A 15,415-nucleotide genomic window follows, 5' to 3' on the forward strand; every position below is an offset into this window, starting at 1 on the left:
CCTTCAATTCATCTTCTTTCAAAAATCAACTTGTCACTCTACTTGGTAATGTAATTGATGATTGTCAAAACATGAATGATAATTTTGATATCATGAAAAAGGAAATAAAAAATTTGACCAAACTAAAGACTGGATTAGAGTTAGAGTATAAGGATTTATTGAAAGAAAATAAAACATTGTTGAAAAGGATTGATGAGCAAGACATTGAGATACAAACACTAAAACACGAAAAAACAATCCTGGCTGATGACATAAAAAATGAACAGTGCCATCCACTGTTTGTGAAACTGAAAAAACGTGTCTTGAAAAACAGATTGAAACACTAAATAACGAATTGACTGAACTTAAAAATTCAAGACAGGAATCTAGTATTGTTCGTTCCTTCAATGCTGCCTAGTGATGCTAAGTTAAGAGGAGATCTTGAAAAGGTTAAAAGAGACTTAGAGATTTCCAGAAAAAGAAGTAGTGATCTAAATACCTCAGTCGAATTCTTAGAATCACAACTTTCCATTGATCGTAAGATGCATGACAAATGGACATACGGAATGAATGCTCTAAACTACTTAACTAGCACCACAAACAACATGAACAAAACTGGATTAGGATACACTAATCAGCCGCACAGTGCCAGGCTCTGTGTAAGGACCTACGAGAGAGACTTCCGAAAGAGAAAATACGTGGGCCTTCCTGAATATCTAATTTGCAATTTTTGTGGAAATAATGGTCATCTAATTGACGACTGCAACAAAAAGAAAAATCAAATTGCAAAGAATATCAAACGTGTTACTCAAATCTGGGTTAGGAAAGACATACTTGATGCTCACGTAAGAAAAGGGGCCCAAACAAATCTGGGTTCCTAAAACTAACAAGTGATTCTTTTGCAGGCAAATGTGAGAGGAAGCAGCCTATAGTATCTTGACAAAGGCTGCTCAAGACATATGACTAGTGATAAATCTCAATTCCTCTCACTAGTAGCCTACCATGGAGGGTGTGTTATATTTGGCACTAATAAAAAGGGATAAATTGGTATTTGAAATGTCGGAAATCCTTTAACACACTCCATAGAGAATGTGATGGTGGTAAGTGGTTTGAAAAGTAATTATGTGATCAAGGTAATTATGTTGAATGTCATGCATGAACCTTTTACAAGATAACTCGTGGCTTTGGGATTAATTTCTGGAAATTAGTTGAGTATTATGCCTATTGTCCTCCTTTAAATATGTTAATTAGAGTGTATTGATGCATGTCTTGGTGAAGCTTTGTGAGTAAAGGTCCACTTGATATAAAAGGACTCGTAATGGTCTAATGATGCTGTCCTAATGTCATGATCCTAAGTTGCCGAACTAATAAGCTATATGATCCTAAGTTGCCGAATTTTTGAGCTATGAAATGCTAATTCTTTCTCCTATAGCGAGCTTAATTTTTAGCCCAATATTCTGATTTTCTATTCATGAATTTGACATTTGTGCCTCATCATTTTTTTTATATATCTCACCTTATCTTCATTTCCCTATTATTATCCTTCTTTTCTTCACACATTCATCCAAAGTTCTGCAAGTGCTTTTAATCTTGATTCATGGTATATGGAGCATAGACATATTGATAAGATGGTGAAAGAAGAAGATGCATTAGTTAAGGGGGAACATGAAAAGGTTGAAAGAAACACTAATGCTTGAAAGAATGAAAGTACTGTTTCATACTGTGCGGGGCACAGTGCTATGAGATGTATCTAGAAGAAAATGCGGTTCGAATTAACTTATTTCACCTTTGATATCTTATTGATTGACTTTACTAATATTGTATGGTCTGACTCAAAGAGAGAGAGAAGAAAAGAAAAGAAAAGTAAGACACTTGTGTTAGATAAATCTTAGAGTTCAATTTCTAGATAAAAAAAAAATATTATCAAAGGTTTGAAAATCATTATTTTGGATTCCCTTATATCCGAAGATTAGTTATATTTGAAAGGAAATAGATTGTTCAGTGGCTCACACAGTGGCACAGTGGCACACACAGTGCCACAGTGAAGAAAGTCTTAGGATGTTTATTTGCGAAAGTTGAAAATATGAAAAAGGGTTTAAGCACTTGTTGATCCAATTGCCATTTCAAATCTTTAAGCTTGCATTACCTATCTCCATCCTACATTCTTAGTTACTAACCATGATCCTTCATGATTATTTCTTGCTTCATAAATTCGGATTGTGAGTTGGATTATATTTTTGCTTAATGACTTCGGATTGTGAGTTGGATTATGACATAGCACCAGCATCCTTAGTATTTATTGCTTGAGCTACTTGAATTATTTTACAGACTATATCTCACTTTGACTTGCTAAACATGTTGATGTTCTCCTTTTTGATAATGTCAAAAGGGGAAGATGGGTATAATACTTAGACTATTGAATGAAATTATCTTGGTTACCAAGTTACTTGTGAAAACGTATGTGAATGATATTATGTTGTGATTAATGATGCATACTTTGAGGGGGAACAAGTGATTATCTAACAATATTATATTTATGGTTTGTCATCATCAAAAAGGGGGAATTAATTGTGCATGTACATGTTATGGTTTATGCACATATTATGTTTTGATGATGAAAATTAATATAATATATTTTAGTATGAAAGTATGTAACAGTTGAAACAGATACATGAAGAAAGGAATTAATAAATGAAGACTTTGAAGAAAAGAAGAATCAAGATTGAAGTCAAGTTTATATGTTCCTTAGAATAGTTACTTTGTGTAAAAATGTAATAGGCTTGAATTAGGTGATATAATATGTGCTAAATATAGAAATATAAAATTAGTATAATTATTATTTTCTTCTAGTTAAGAAAATAAATAATTGTATTAATATTATATGTCTATATAAAAAGGAAATTAGTTTATAAAATGAGATAAAAGATTTTCATAAAAAATGTTTTAGAAAAAGAATTTTATAAAAAACGTGGTTTTAGAAAAATATTTTTACAAACGTGTTTTATGAAAATAATTTTATGAAAACGAGTTTTAGAAAAGAATTTTAGTAAACAACGTAATTTGGTTTTCAAAAAGGATTTGGAAAATATTTTTTGATAAAAACAGAATTTTAGTTGAAAAGAAAATCTAATAAGAAAAAACTTATATTTTTGAGATTAAAGATAAAGATAGAAAAAGATAAAGTTTGTTTTTCTAAAAAGAGAGTTTTATCCCTTAAATTAAGGATTAAAAGATAAAGATATTTTTGAAGGATTTTCGTCCAAACCAAGTCTTATAAAAGGGATTTATAATTCACTTTTAGATCTCACGTTTTCAGAGAGAAAAATCGGAGATATTAAGAGCTGAAAACTATTTCCTTTCGCACAGAGTATAGCACTGTTTCAGTCATATTCAAGTAACGAATATACGAGTGTAATTGTCCTCTAATTGCTTGACTAAGAAGCACACGTTTGAGGATTCTTTCTTTCTGTAATTTCATTATTATAGAGAGTGTCAATTCTTAGAGTTAAGAGTTGGTTAGCACTACTAGGGTTAGTAGTGAGGGAGTCTTATTGTATCAAGAGGTTGGTATCTTAAGATTCAAAGAAATAAAGAGTTTTGTTTCGTGTGGACGTAGATCTCAGAGGTGAGATTGAACCACGTTATATTCTGTGTTTTGTGCATCAATTATACGTAATTTAAGTTTTAGTTTTCGCAAAAACTCAAATCAGGATTTACGATTATTTCGCACAGTGGCTGGCACTGTGCAATAACAAAGGTTTTGCGAAAATCGATCAAATTTCGTCACTCAATTCAACCCCCCCTTCTTGAGTGTCACCTTGGGTTCTAACAAGTGGTATCAGGCAGGCTATTCTCGTAAGACTCACATCTAGAGAATATAAATCATGAACACGCAAGATGACTATCGTGACAGGTATTCCAAGTGTCTTGTTTTCAACGGGAAGGATTATGGATGGTGGAAGACTAGGATGAGGATCTACATTCAAGGTTCTGATTTTGAATGCTGGAGAATCATAAAGACTGGACCTCTACCTATTCAAGTCAAAGATGCTGAAGGAAAGCTGATCGACAAGGAGGAGATCAGTACAATTCTGTTGACTATGGAAAAGCCGAAAAGAATTACAAAGCTATGAGTATTCTCCAATCTGGAATTGACTGATGAATATTCAAGGATCTCGGCATGCATACAGCTAAGGAAATTTGGGACACACTGGAATTGGCCCATGAAGGTACAAATGAGGTAAAACAGTCTAGGATAGATTTACTAGTCCATGAATATGAATTGTTCACAATGAATAAGGACGAATCTATTAAAGATATGTTTACCAGATTCACACTAATAACTAATGAACTAAGATCCTTAGGAAAAATCTATTCTTCTGAAGATTTAGTTAGAAAAGTGTTAAGAAGTTTGACTAATAAATGGCTTCCCAAAATCACTGCTATTCAAGAGGCTAAAGATCTAACAAAACTATCACTAGAACAACTAATTGGTTCTTTAATGACCCATGAACTTGTTTTAGATCCTAAATCAAATGAACCAAAGAATAAAGGGTTGGCCTTAAAAACTGAAGTAGAAACGGATGATAGTGAAAGTGATGAAGAAGTAGCGTCTCTAACTAGAAAGTTTCAAAATTTCTTAAAAAGAACAGGAGCAACAACTTCAGGAGAAGTGGAAACTTCAAAGGTAAAGGCACTACTTCTAACCCTAAGAAAAGTGCTACTAACTCTGGTTGTTTCAAGTGTGGTGAGTTCGATCACAGGATTAAAAATGTCCTCTATGGATTGAAGAAAAGCCTAAAGAAAAACGAGAGCAGTCGAAGAAAGAGTACAAGAAAGCTATGATTGCGGCAGTCTGGGGAGACTCGGATTCTGACGAGGATCAGTGCCAGGCACAGTGCCACGAGGACAAATTATGTCTGAATGCTGTACAGACAACACTGAAGACGCACTGTGCAAGGACGACTCACATCTATGCTTAATGGCTAAAAGTTCGAACCCTCTTGAAGAGGTAGAAGACAGTGAGGTAAGCCTAACTTCCTTAAAACCTTCAATTCATCTTCTTTCAAAAAGTCAACTTGTCACTCTACTTGGAATGTAATTGATGATTGTCAAAACATGAATGATAATTTTGATATCATGAAAAAGGAAATAAAAAATTTGACCAAACTAAAGACTGGATTAGAGTTAGAGTATAAGGATTTATTGAAAGAAAATAAAACATTGTTGAAAAGGATTGATGAGCAAGACATTGAGATACAAACACTAAAACACGAAAAAACAATCCTGGCTGATGACATAAAAATGAACAGTGCCATCCACTGTTTGTGAAACTGAAAAAACGTGTCTTGAAAAACAGATTGAAACACTAAATAACGAATTGACTGAACTTAAAAATTCAAGACAGGAATCTAGTATTGTTCCTTCAATGCTGCCTAGTGATGCTAATTAAGAGAAGATCTTGAAAAGGTTAAAAGAGACTTAGAGATTTCCAGAAAAAGAAGTAGTGATCTAAATACCTCAGTCGAATTCTTAGAATCACAACTTTCCATTGTCGTAAGATGCATGACAAATGGACAAACGGAATGAATGCTCTAAACTACTTAACTAGCACCACAAACAACATGAACAAAACTGGATTAGGATACACTAATCAGCCGCACAGTGCCAGGCTCTGTGTAAGGACCTACGAGAGAGACTTCCGAAAGAGAAAATACGTGGGCCTTCCTGAATATCTAATTTGCAATTTTTGTGGAAATAATGGTCATCTAATTGACGACTGCAACAAAAAGAAAAATCAAATTGCAAAGAATATCAAACGTGTTACTCAAATCTGGGTTAGGAAAGACATACTTGATGCTCAGCGTAAGAAAAAGGGACCCAAACAAATCTGGGTTCCTAAAACTAACAAGTGATTCTTTTGCAGGCAAATGTGAGAGGAAGCAGCCTATAGTATCTTGACAAAGGCTGCTCAAGACATATGACTAGTGTAAATCTCAATTCCTCTCACTAGTAGCCTACCATGGAGGGTGTGTTATATTTGGCACTAATAAAAAGGGATAAATTGGTATTTGAAATGTCGGCAAATCTTTAACACACTCCATAGAGAATGTGATGGTGGTAAGTGGTTTGAAAAGTAATTATGTGATCAAGGTAATTATGTTGAATGTCATGCATGAACCTTTTACAAGATAACTCGTGGCTTTGGGATTAATTTCTGGAAATTAGTTGAGTATTATGCCTATTGTCCTCCTTTAAATATGTTAATTAGAGTGTATTGATGCATGTCTTGGTGAAGCTTTGTGAGTAAAGGTCCACTTGATATAAAAGGACTCGTAATGGTCTAATGATGCTGTCCTAATGTCATGATCCTAAGTTGCCGAACTAATAAGCTATATGATCCTAAGTTGCCGAATTTTTGAGCTATGAAATGCAAATTCTTTCTCCTATAGCGAGCTTGATTTTAGCCCAATATTCTGATTTTCTATTCATGAATTTGACATTTGTGCCTCATCATTTTTTTTTATATATCTCACCTTATCTTCATTTCCCTATTATTATCCTTCTTTTCTTCACACATTCATCCAAAGTTCTACAAGTGCTTTTAATCTTGATTCATGGTATATGGAGCATAGACATATTGATAAGATGGTGAAAGAAGAAGAGCATTAGTTAAGGGGGAACATGAAAAGGTTGAAGAAACACTAATGCTTGAAAGAAATGAAAGTACTGTTTCATACTGTGCGGGCACAGTGCCATGAGATGTATCTAGAAGAAAATGGGTTCGAATTAACTTATTTCACCTTTGATATCTTATTGATTGACTTAGTAATATTGTATGGTCTGACTCTCTTTAAAAAAAAAAAAAAAAAAAAGAAGAAGAGAAGAAAAGAAAAGAAAGTAAGACACTTGTGTTAGATAAATCTTAGAGTTCAATTTCTAGATAAAAAAATATTATCAAAGGTTTGAAAATCATTATTTTGGATTCCGTATATCCGAAGATTAGTTATATTTGAAAGGAAATAGATTGTTCAGTGGACACAGTGCAGTGGCACACACAGTGCCACAGTGAAGAAAGTCTTAGATGTTTATTTGCGAAAGTTGAAAATATGAAAAAGGGTTTAAGCACTTGTTGATCCAATTGCCATTTAAATCTTTAAGCTTGCATTACCTATCTCCATCTTACATTCTTAGCTACTAACCATGATCCTTCATGATTATTTCTTGCTTCATAAATTCGGATTGTGAGTTGGATTATATTTTTGCTTAATGACTTCGGATTGTGAGTTGGATTATGACATAGCACCAGCATCCTTAGTATTTATTGCTTGAGCTACTTGAATTATTTTACAGACTATATCTCACTTTGACTTGCTAAACATGTTGATGTTCTCCTTTTTGATAATGTCAAAAGGGGGAAGATGGGTATAATACTTAGACTATTGAATGAAATTATCTTGGTTACCAAGTTACTTGTGAAAACGTATGTGAATGATATTATGTTGTGATTAATGATGCATACTTTGAGGGGGAACAAGTGATTATCTAACAATATTATATTTATGGTTTGTCATCATCAAAAAGGGGGAATTATTGTGCTGTACATGTTATGGTTTATGCACATATTATGTTTTGATGATGAAAATTAATATAATATATTAGTAAAGTATGTAACAGTTAAACAGATCATGAAGAAAGGAATTAATAAATGAAGACTTTGAAGAAAAGAAGAATCAAGATTGAAGTCAAGTTTATATGTTCCTTAGAATAGTTACTTTGTGTAAAAATGTAATAGGCTTGAATTAGGTGATATACTATGTGCTAAATATAGAAATATAAAATTAGTATAATTATTATTTTCTTAGAGTTAAGAAAATAAATAATTGTATTAATATTATATGTCTATATAAAAAGGAAATTAGTTTATAAAATAAGATAAAAGATTTTCATAAAAAATGTTTTTAAAAAAAGAATTTTATAAAAAACGTGGTTTTAGAAAAATATTTTTACAAACGTGTTTTATGAAAATAATTTTATGAAAACGAGTTTTAGAAAAGAATTTTAGTAAACAACGTAATTTGGTTTTCAAAAAGGATTTGGAAAATATTTTTTGATAAAAACAGAATTTTAGTTGAAAAGAAAATCTAATAAGAAAAAACTTATTTTTTTGAGATTAAAGATAAAGATAGAAAAAGATAAAGTTTGTTTTTCTAAAAAGAGAGTTTTATCCCTTAAATTAAGGATTAAAAGATAAAGATATTTTTGAAGGATTTTCGTCCAAACCAAGTCTTATAAAAGGGATTTATAATTCACTTTTAGATCTCACGTTTTCAGAGAGAAAAATGGAGATATTAAGAGCTGAAAACTATTTCCTTCGCACAGAGTATAGCACTGTTTGAGTCAGATTCAAGTAACGAATATACGAGTGTAATTGTCCTCTAATTGCTTGACTAAGAAGCACACGTTTGAGGATTCTTTCTTTCTGTAATTTCATATTATAGAGAGTGTCAATCTTAGAGTTAAGAGTTGGTTAGCACTACTAGGGTTAGTAGTGAGGGAGTCTTATTGTATCAAGAGGTTGTATCTTAAGATTCAAAGAAATAAAGAGTTTTGTTTCGTGTGGACGTAGATCTCAGAGGTGAGATTGAACCACGTTATATTCTGTGTTTGTGCATCAAATTATACGTAATTTAAGTTTTAGTTTTCGCAAAAATTCAAATCAGAGATTTACGATTATTTCGCACAGTGGCTGGCACTGTGCAATAACAAAGGTTTTGCGAAAATCGATCAAATTTCGTCACTCAATTCAACCCCCCTTCTTGAGTGTCACCTTGGGTTCTAAAAAACACCACATCACCTATCAGATCATTATGTTTATTACTCCCATCTGGTAAACCAACCTTAATTGGTTTATGCAAGTCTATGTCTTTTATTCATCAGCACACTTTCATCATATGTCATATGATCACAATCAAGCACCAGAATCAATGATCCACAAATCATTCACATGACAATTAAAAGAATGGGATGTAATACCTGCATAGTTAGCACATGATATACCACTAGAATCTCCAACTTGAACCTGTTTACCCTTCATAGCCTTCATGACTTCCTGACAAATAGCATTTAACATGTCAGAATTAACTCCAGTAACTTCATTTGTGCTATCAAGAGGATCAGTTTCAGCCATGTCTTGTGTAGAATACACATTAGCAGCAAGTCTGGCACCATGAGATTGATTTCCTTTTGAAGCTTTAATGGCATTGTACCATTCAGGGTACCCTATGATCTGGAAACATTGATCTGCTGTATGTCCCTTTCCTTTGCAATGACTACATTGCTTGTTCATCTTTTCTTTCTTTAATTCTCTCCAGTCCTTCCTTCCTTGCATATGAATGTTTCCTTTGTAAGCCTGAGCCACCATAGCACTACTAATCATGGCATTATTATCAGCTACCATGCTACTTACTTCTTTCTGTTTCTCTATTTGCTGAGTGATAGAGAAAACCCTATATATGCCAGGCAATGGATCCATTGACAATACATTAGTAATAGTATTGTCAAATCCTTCATTAAGACCAAGAAGAAATTTCATCATCCTGTCTTCATCCTCAAAATCAGCCAGTTTCTTTAGAAAAGAACAGCTGCAATTATTTAATGCACCACATATGCATGAAGGAAAAGCTCTGAGGCTGTTCATTTCATCCCATAACTTCTTTAATTTGCCATAGTAAGTAACTATAGTCAAGTTTTCTTGTCTGAGATTATCTATTTCTTTCTTTAGTTGATAGATTAGAGGTCCATTAGACTGTCCAAATCTTTCAGCTAATTCTTTCCACAAATCAATAGCAGTATCTATATATCCAAAATCATCTGCTAATTCAACATTCATGGAACTTAAAATCCAATTTACCACCATGAAATCAACACGCTTCCATTTTTGATAAACCTTGTTAGTTACAGAAGGTTTCAAGATTTCACCATTAATGAAACCTTCTTTATTTTTCGCAATTAAAGCACGTCTAACATTTTTGCTCCAGCGAATGTAATTGACACCATTGAATACAGTAGCAACTAACGAAGAAGTAGGATTATCAGAAGCTGCTATGAAATAAGGGTCAAGATTACCTCCATTATTGCCTCCTCTCTGATTACCTCCATTATTACCTCTATTATTGCCTTCATTATTCGAACCTTCAGTATTCATAGATCCTTCTTCTAACGCCATATTGATTGTTCACACAATCACACAAATTCAACGAGATTTATGCAAGAAAATTTCGCACTTATAATCGCAAGATATTTTCGCAACAACTTAGATGAAAAACTCACCAATTTCAGAAAACCTCAATCTCAAGCTTGAGATTTAGCTCTGATACCATGAAGAAATCAATAGTAATCAGATGTATTTAGAGAGAGAAAGAAATTAGAAGAATGTATTATTCACTCATAAACTCCAAATGAGCTGAAAACAAGCTTATATACAAGATGTAAGAAAGTAGAGTAACAACTTGTAACTAACTTCTTATTTCTTTATTACAGGATATAATTTATATTTAAATATTTCCTATAGTATATGACAGAATGCGCAAGTAAGAGAGGTTATTTTTGAGAGGGTAGCACAAAGCCAAGGGGAAGGGGGAGATGATCGAACCAGGGTGAACTACGAGATAATAGGAACAATACATTAACCCTTTAATATAGTCGCTAAATCCTTTAATCATTAACCTCTCAAGTAAGACGATATGTAAAATTATAGTTCCTTCTCTTTGAATTAAATGCAACAATTTCACTTTTTCGCTATTCACACATTTTACTTGGTGACTAAGATTTGTGATTTATACATAATGAAAAACATAGTCAAATGAGATCTTGTTAGATTCATCTCGTGCCGTACTTTCATAAAACGTAATTTTTTTTAATTTTTACTTAAATGTAATTATAAATATTTATGGTTAAAATAATGTCTCGACATGCGTAAAGATGGATTTGTTGCAACGGAGGAAATAATAAATTTTGAAGTGTGACCTACAAGATAATAGGAACAATACATCTTAAGTAACGTGTTTACACTTTTCTGTTACATTGATTACTTTTTTCTTTTATTAGGATTTTCTTTTCGCAAAGAAAACACCCTCAAGTGATGCGTTCCAAAAATCTTTAACTTATAACATTCACATAAACTACTTTTAAGATCTATTTATGTCAAATCTTATTAAACTAAAAGTATTTTACAACTCAACTATAATATCAATTACGTTGATTGGTCAACATATTCCTGAAAGATAAAAAATTTACGCCCTATTATCCATTACCTTACAATTTTTCAGTATGCTATTGTCAATTGTGAAGTAATGAAAACAGCTCCTCGCTTTGATCACGCATGTACACGACGAAATCCTAAAAACCCATGAAGTTCAATTCCAAACAAAATTTTACATACTTGTATATGTAGTTATGTACAAGTTACAAATTTACAATCCAAAAGTAAGCAAATACTTCTCCTAAGTACTATAAAGTTTGCCAAGACTTTCGATTATGTAAACAGGTAAAATTGGAAATACCAAAAAAGAAGGAAACTTCTTAAACCTCAACGTAGCAACCAGATTGTACAAGACCCGAGAACTCATCAGGCACATCCACCAATTTCTCAAACTCTCCATACTTTCCATTCTTTTGCATCTTACCAAGTAAAAAACCGCGAGTTGCACCTTCACGCACTGCGCCACTCACTAGTACTCGGTCACCCAACTCAACTGCACACGTCCCAAATCGGACATCTGAGATTGACTCACCCCAATTGATCAAGTCCCTATTTTTTCCCACCCCAGCACACGACCTTGGGCTGCCACCACCCAACCACGCATCCTCGACTCGACCCCACACATCCGAATTTACATCATAAATCTCCGCACTCGGCTTGAATTCGCCTTGATTCTCGGTAGCATATCCACTAATGACCCAAAATTCAGACCCAATGATCAGGCCTTGGCACTCATCTCGGACTTGGTTCATTGGTGTCAACTCGGTCCACTCGTCCTCCAAGATATCGTAAACACAAACAGAGTTCAAACCATTTTTATCAGAATCATGTCCACCTGCGACGTATATACGCCCGTTTAGCCCTCCGATAGCGAAAAACGATCGTTTGGAGGGCATGTCCTTGCCTTGCTTCCATCTCCTAGTTAAAAAATCGTACACAAAAACCCGAGTCACGGGTTCGTAGTTCTCTGAGTCCCACCCACCCATAAGGACAAGCTTCCCCTCAGAGCTAGCAACCTGGCAAAACAGCGGGAGACGAGTTGGATAAACAGGGGACGAGTCAACTCGGTCCCAAGACCGAGTCACCGAGTCAAACATGGAAATCCCAAAATCGGTAGGACCAGCTGGTTTTGACCCAGGAGTTTCGGACTTCCCTTGAACCAAACAGGCATATAAACGGGTTAACCCGTTCTGTTTACGAAGATGAGAAAACTCACTACTTTTGAGTAAGCCGCGCCACCGGCTGCAAACACCGGTTGCGGCTAGATAATCTGGTGTTTGGATACGAATTAGGCATTCAAGGGCAATATCATCTGGTAATCCAGGAATAAGTTGTTGTAATTCTTTCTTCATTAGAGTTAAAAAAAGAAAAATATATGATGTGAGAAATTCAGAACAAGAAGAATATAGAAACTAGAAAGGGTGTTTATATAATTATAAGCGCTTGAGAGGTTGTGAAGGGATGCTACTACTTATATAGTTATATATAGAGTGGAGATTTGATTAAGGTATGAATGTCTCTGTCTTATCAACATTGTTTTTGCTTATTTTGTAGTGTGAAATGTGGGCGACAATTATTTGGCCAATCAATTGCCAAAAAAGACGTCGATTGGGATAAGAGGGTAATTAATTAAATACTTCGTTAAGTTGTCGTGTTTGTAATTAAAAAGGGATAGAATGTGGCAGTACATATACACAGTACACCAAGATTTGGTCAGACTGTCCACTGGATGTTTTTTTGTTGGAAGAAATCCATTGGATCCGTAAAATGAAACTTAAGGCCTATCTGTGTCATTTCCACTTGATTGTTTTCCTTTTTTTTTTTCACACTAGCAAAATGGACATTATTTAACACGTCTATAACAGTGTCGAATCAGTATAAGGGTTAAAATTAATAAGTCTGTAGTGTGTGACGATCACCTTAATCACCACAAGGGTTAAATTTGAGTCCTTGATATATAAAAAGAAATACCAACTATTGAAAATACTAGATCTTATAGTTAAAAAATATATTTCTTTAGTTTGTTTGGAATGGCTTCTCCATCCACGATTTTGGCTCATCCAGACTAAAATATAGAAAAACCGAAAATTTTTAGTTCTCCATTACTCCCTCTGTCCCAATTTAATTGCTACATTTGCTTTATCACAGTTTACGAGATGCAACTTCAAACACCAATATCTTGAGTTACATATATGAAAAAATTATAAAAATTATATATTTGGAACATACAAATTGGGATTGGGACGAATCAAACAAGATCCGACATGAGTATGTTTTTCTTATGTATATGGAGTAAAAGATAGTCAAAGTTATAACGTGAATAGTGCCTACGGTCAAAATGTAACAACTAAATTGGGACGAAGGGAGTACTAAAGTAGCTTCATTAACAAACCACGAAAATTCGAATTTGCCATCAAAGTACCCACAATTTAAAATGAACCTAATGATTTTAGTTGATTATCTGAGTAAACCATGTTCATGGATTTGTCATAGATTCTTTTTCAACAACAATGAAACTTATGCCATTGAAAATTGCAGAACATTTAAACATGAAATGGTGACTATTTGGGCACATTTTTTGAACTGGCCCATCTATGGTGAAATTACTAAAATACCCCTACCATTAGGGAATATAATCCCCAACAGCTGAAACTGATTAAAATGCCATTATTTATTGGAGGTCTCATCCTCTATAAATAAGAATTTCTCATTGATTCAAAAGTATTCAATTCTCACGTACAAAAAGCAGAGCATCTCTGTCTACATTAACTCACTTTCTCTCTCTACCTCAATCTCAACAGACTTGAGCGTCAGAGGGGCTTTCTCGGGAACATCACCGGGCAGTTTTCATTGTATTTTGTGGGATTGTCGAAGACCTCTTTCTCAACTCTTCAGACCTTCAGGGGATTTCAAGACTCTCAACACTACAATTATCCTTGACAGTTTCTAGGCAAAAATAGTTTGGCGACGCCTGTGGGAATGCTACATCTCAAAGTTACCTACCGAGAGCAACATGGCACCCGACTAAAAGACAAGAGCTTCTCACCTGGGCCGAAGAGCTCCCATCTTGTCGTCATACCACACCCAATGTAGAACCAACTCATTAGCGAAATGAGGGATCTACCTCTCAGGATGAGCCGAACAACTTCAACCTCTAGAACTAATTTCCTCTAAATCCCATCTCAGTTAGTCACAACGACTAACCTAGAGAGGATAGTCAATCAGCTCAACTAGAGCATCCAACATATCGCAGATAAATTAAGAGCCTCATCTTCAAGCCCTATTAACTCCACTCAAAGTATAATGGAGAAAGCTCGGGAATAAAATTAAAGGACCGATATGACATTCCACAGCAACAAGTAGGGTTAGGATGGAATCAGACACATGCCAAGTTGTCAACCATTGTGAGACAAGTATGGGAGAATGATCTCGCACATAGTACTTGCGCATAGCAAACCCTCGAAGAAAGTGTGAAACCCCTTTCAGATCCAACAAGCACAAAGAAGGAACATGCAACTCGGGCCCTCAACGGGTTCCTGGGACTCTTTCATAGTATCATCACGAATTTTCCATTATTCGACACTTTAATATTGGGCGATGGCACGAGAAGAGATTTGTAAGCTTGTCGGCGCAAAAACCAGGCAAGCGAAACGAGAGGCTTTCTCCCGGTAGTCCACCAACAACAATCGCAATGGGAACAATCACCCTCGGTAATGAGAGGAGTGCCCCAACCAGCTTAGCCAAAAAATGGCTAAGTATTGCTTGTGAGGACCTACTCAACATCCGAGTAGCGCTGTTCCGACAAAAGAGACTTCCTCAAGAAAGCATGAGGCATAATAGCCATCCTGAGTCGAGAACTTCTCCAAAGATACCTCCTTGGCAAACACGAGGCTCATTAGCCTCCCCGAGTCGAGAACATCTCCGAAAGACAGTTGTCCTCTCAACCTCACCATAAGGCTCAACACTTAACTAATATAGCTAAGTACATCCTAAATATCCAACTCGAATGGGGAAGACTGTGACCCTCTCGGTCTCATCAGATAACTCACCATTGAGCAAAATTAACCAAGTACCATCCACTCAACTTTCTAGGCAAATAGAGGCTTACCCTTCCCGACTTGTGGATGTGAGGTGACCATCTCGGGCAATAACCGACACGGTAAGGTACTTCGA

At 34.8% G+C, this 15,415-nt stretch overlaps 2 protein-coding genes across 2 annotated transcripts; both read right to left on the reverse strand.

Annotated features, from left to right (window-relative positions):
* Window positions 1-8,950: 8,950 nt before the first annotated feature.
* Window positions 8,951-10,207, reverse strand: LOC104906777 (uncharacterized). Its single transcript, XM_010695577.1, has one exon. It carries the CDS (start codon window positions 10,205-10,207, stop codon window positions 8,951-8,953), a length of 1,257 nt encoding a protein of 418 aa, XP_010693879.1.
* Window positions 10,208-11,377: 1,170 nt separating this feature from the next.
* LOC104906733 (F-box/kelch-repeat protein At2g44130) lies at window positions 11,378-12,754 on the reverse strand. The gene has a single exon (XM_010695529.4). It carries the CDS (start codon window positions 12,592-12,594, stop codon window positions 11,563-11,565), a length of 1,032 nt encoding a protein of 343 aa, XP_010693831.1. The 5' UTR covers window positions 12,595-12,754; the 3' UTR covers window positions 11,378-11,562.
* Window positions 12,755-15,415: the final 2,661 nt, after the last annotated feature.

The sequence above is a fragment of the Beta vulgaris genome, chromosome 3, assembly GCF_026745355.1.
Source record: "Beta vulgaris subsp. vulgaris cultivar EL10 chromosome 3, EL10.2, whole genome shotgun sequence".
Classification (NCBI taxonomy): domain Eukaryota; kingdom Viridiplantae; phylum Streptophyta; class Magnoliopsida; order Caryophyllales; family Amaranthaceae; genus Beta; species Beta vulgaris.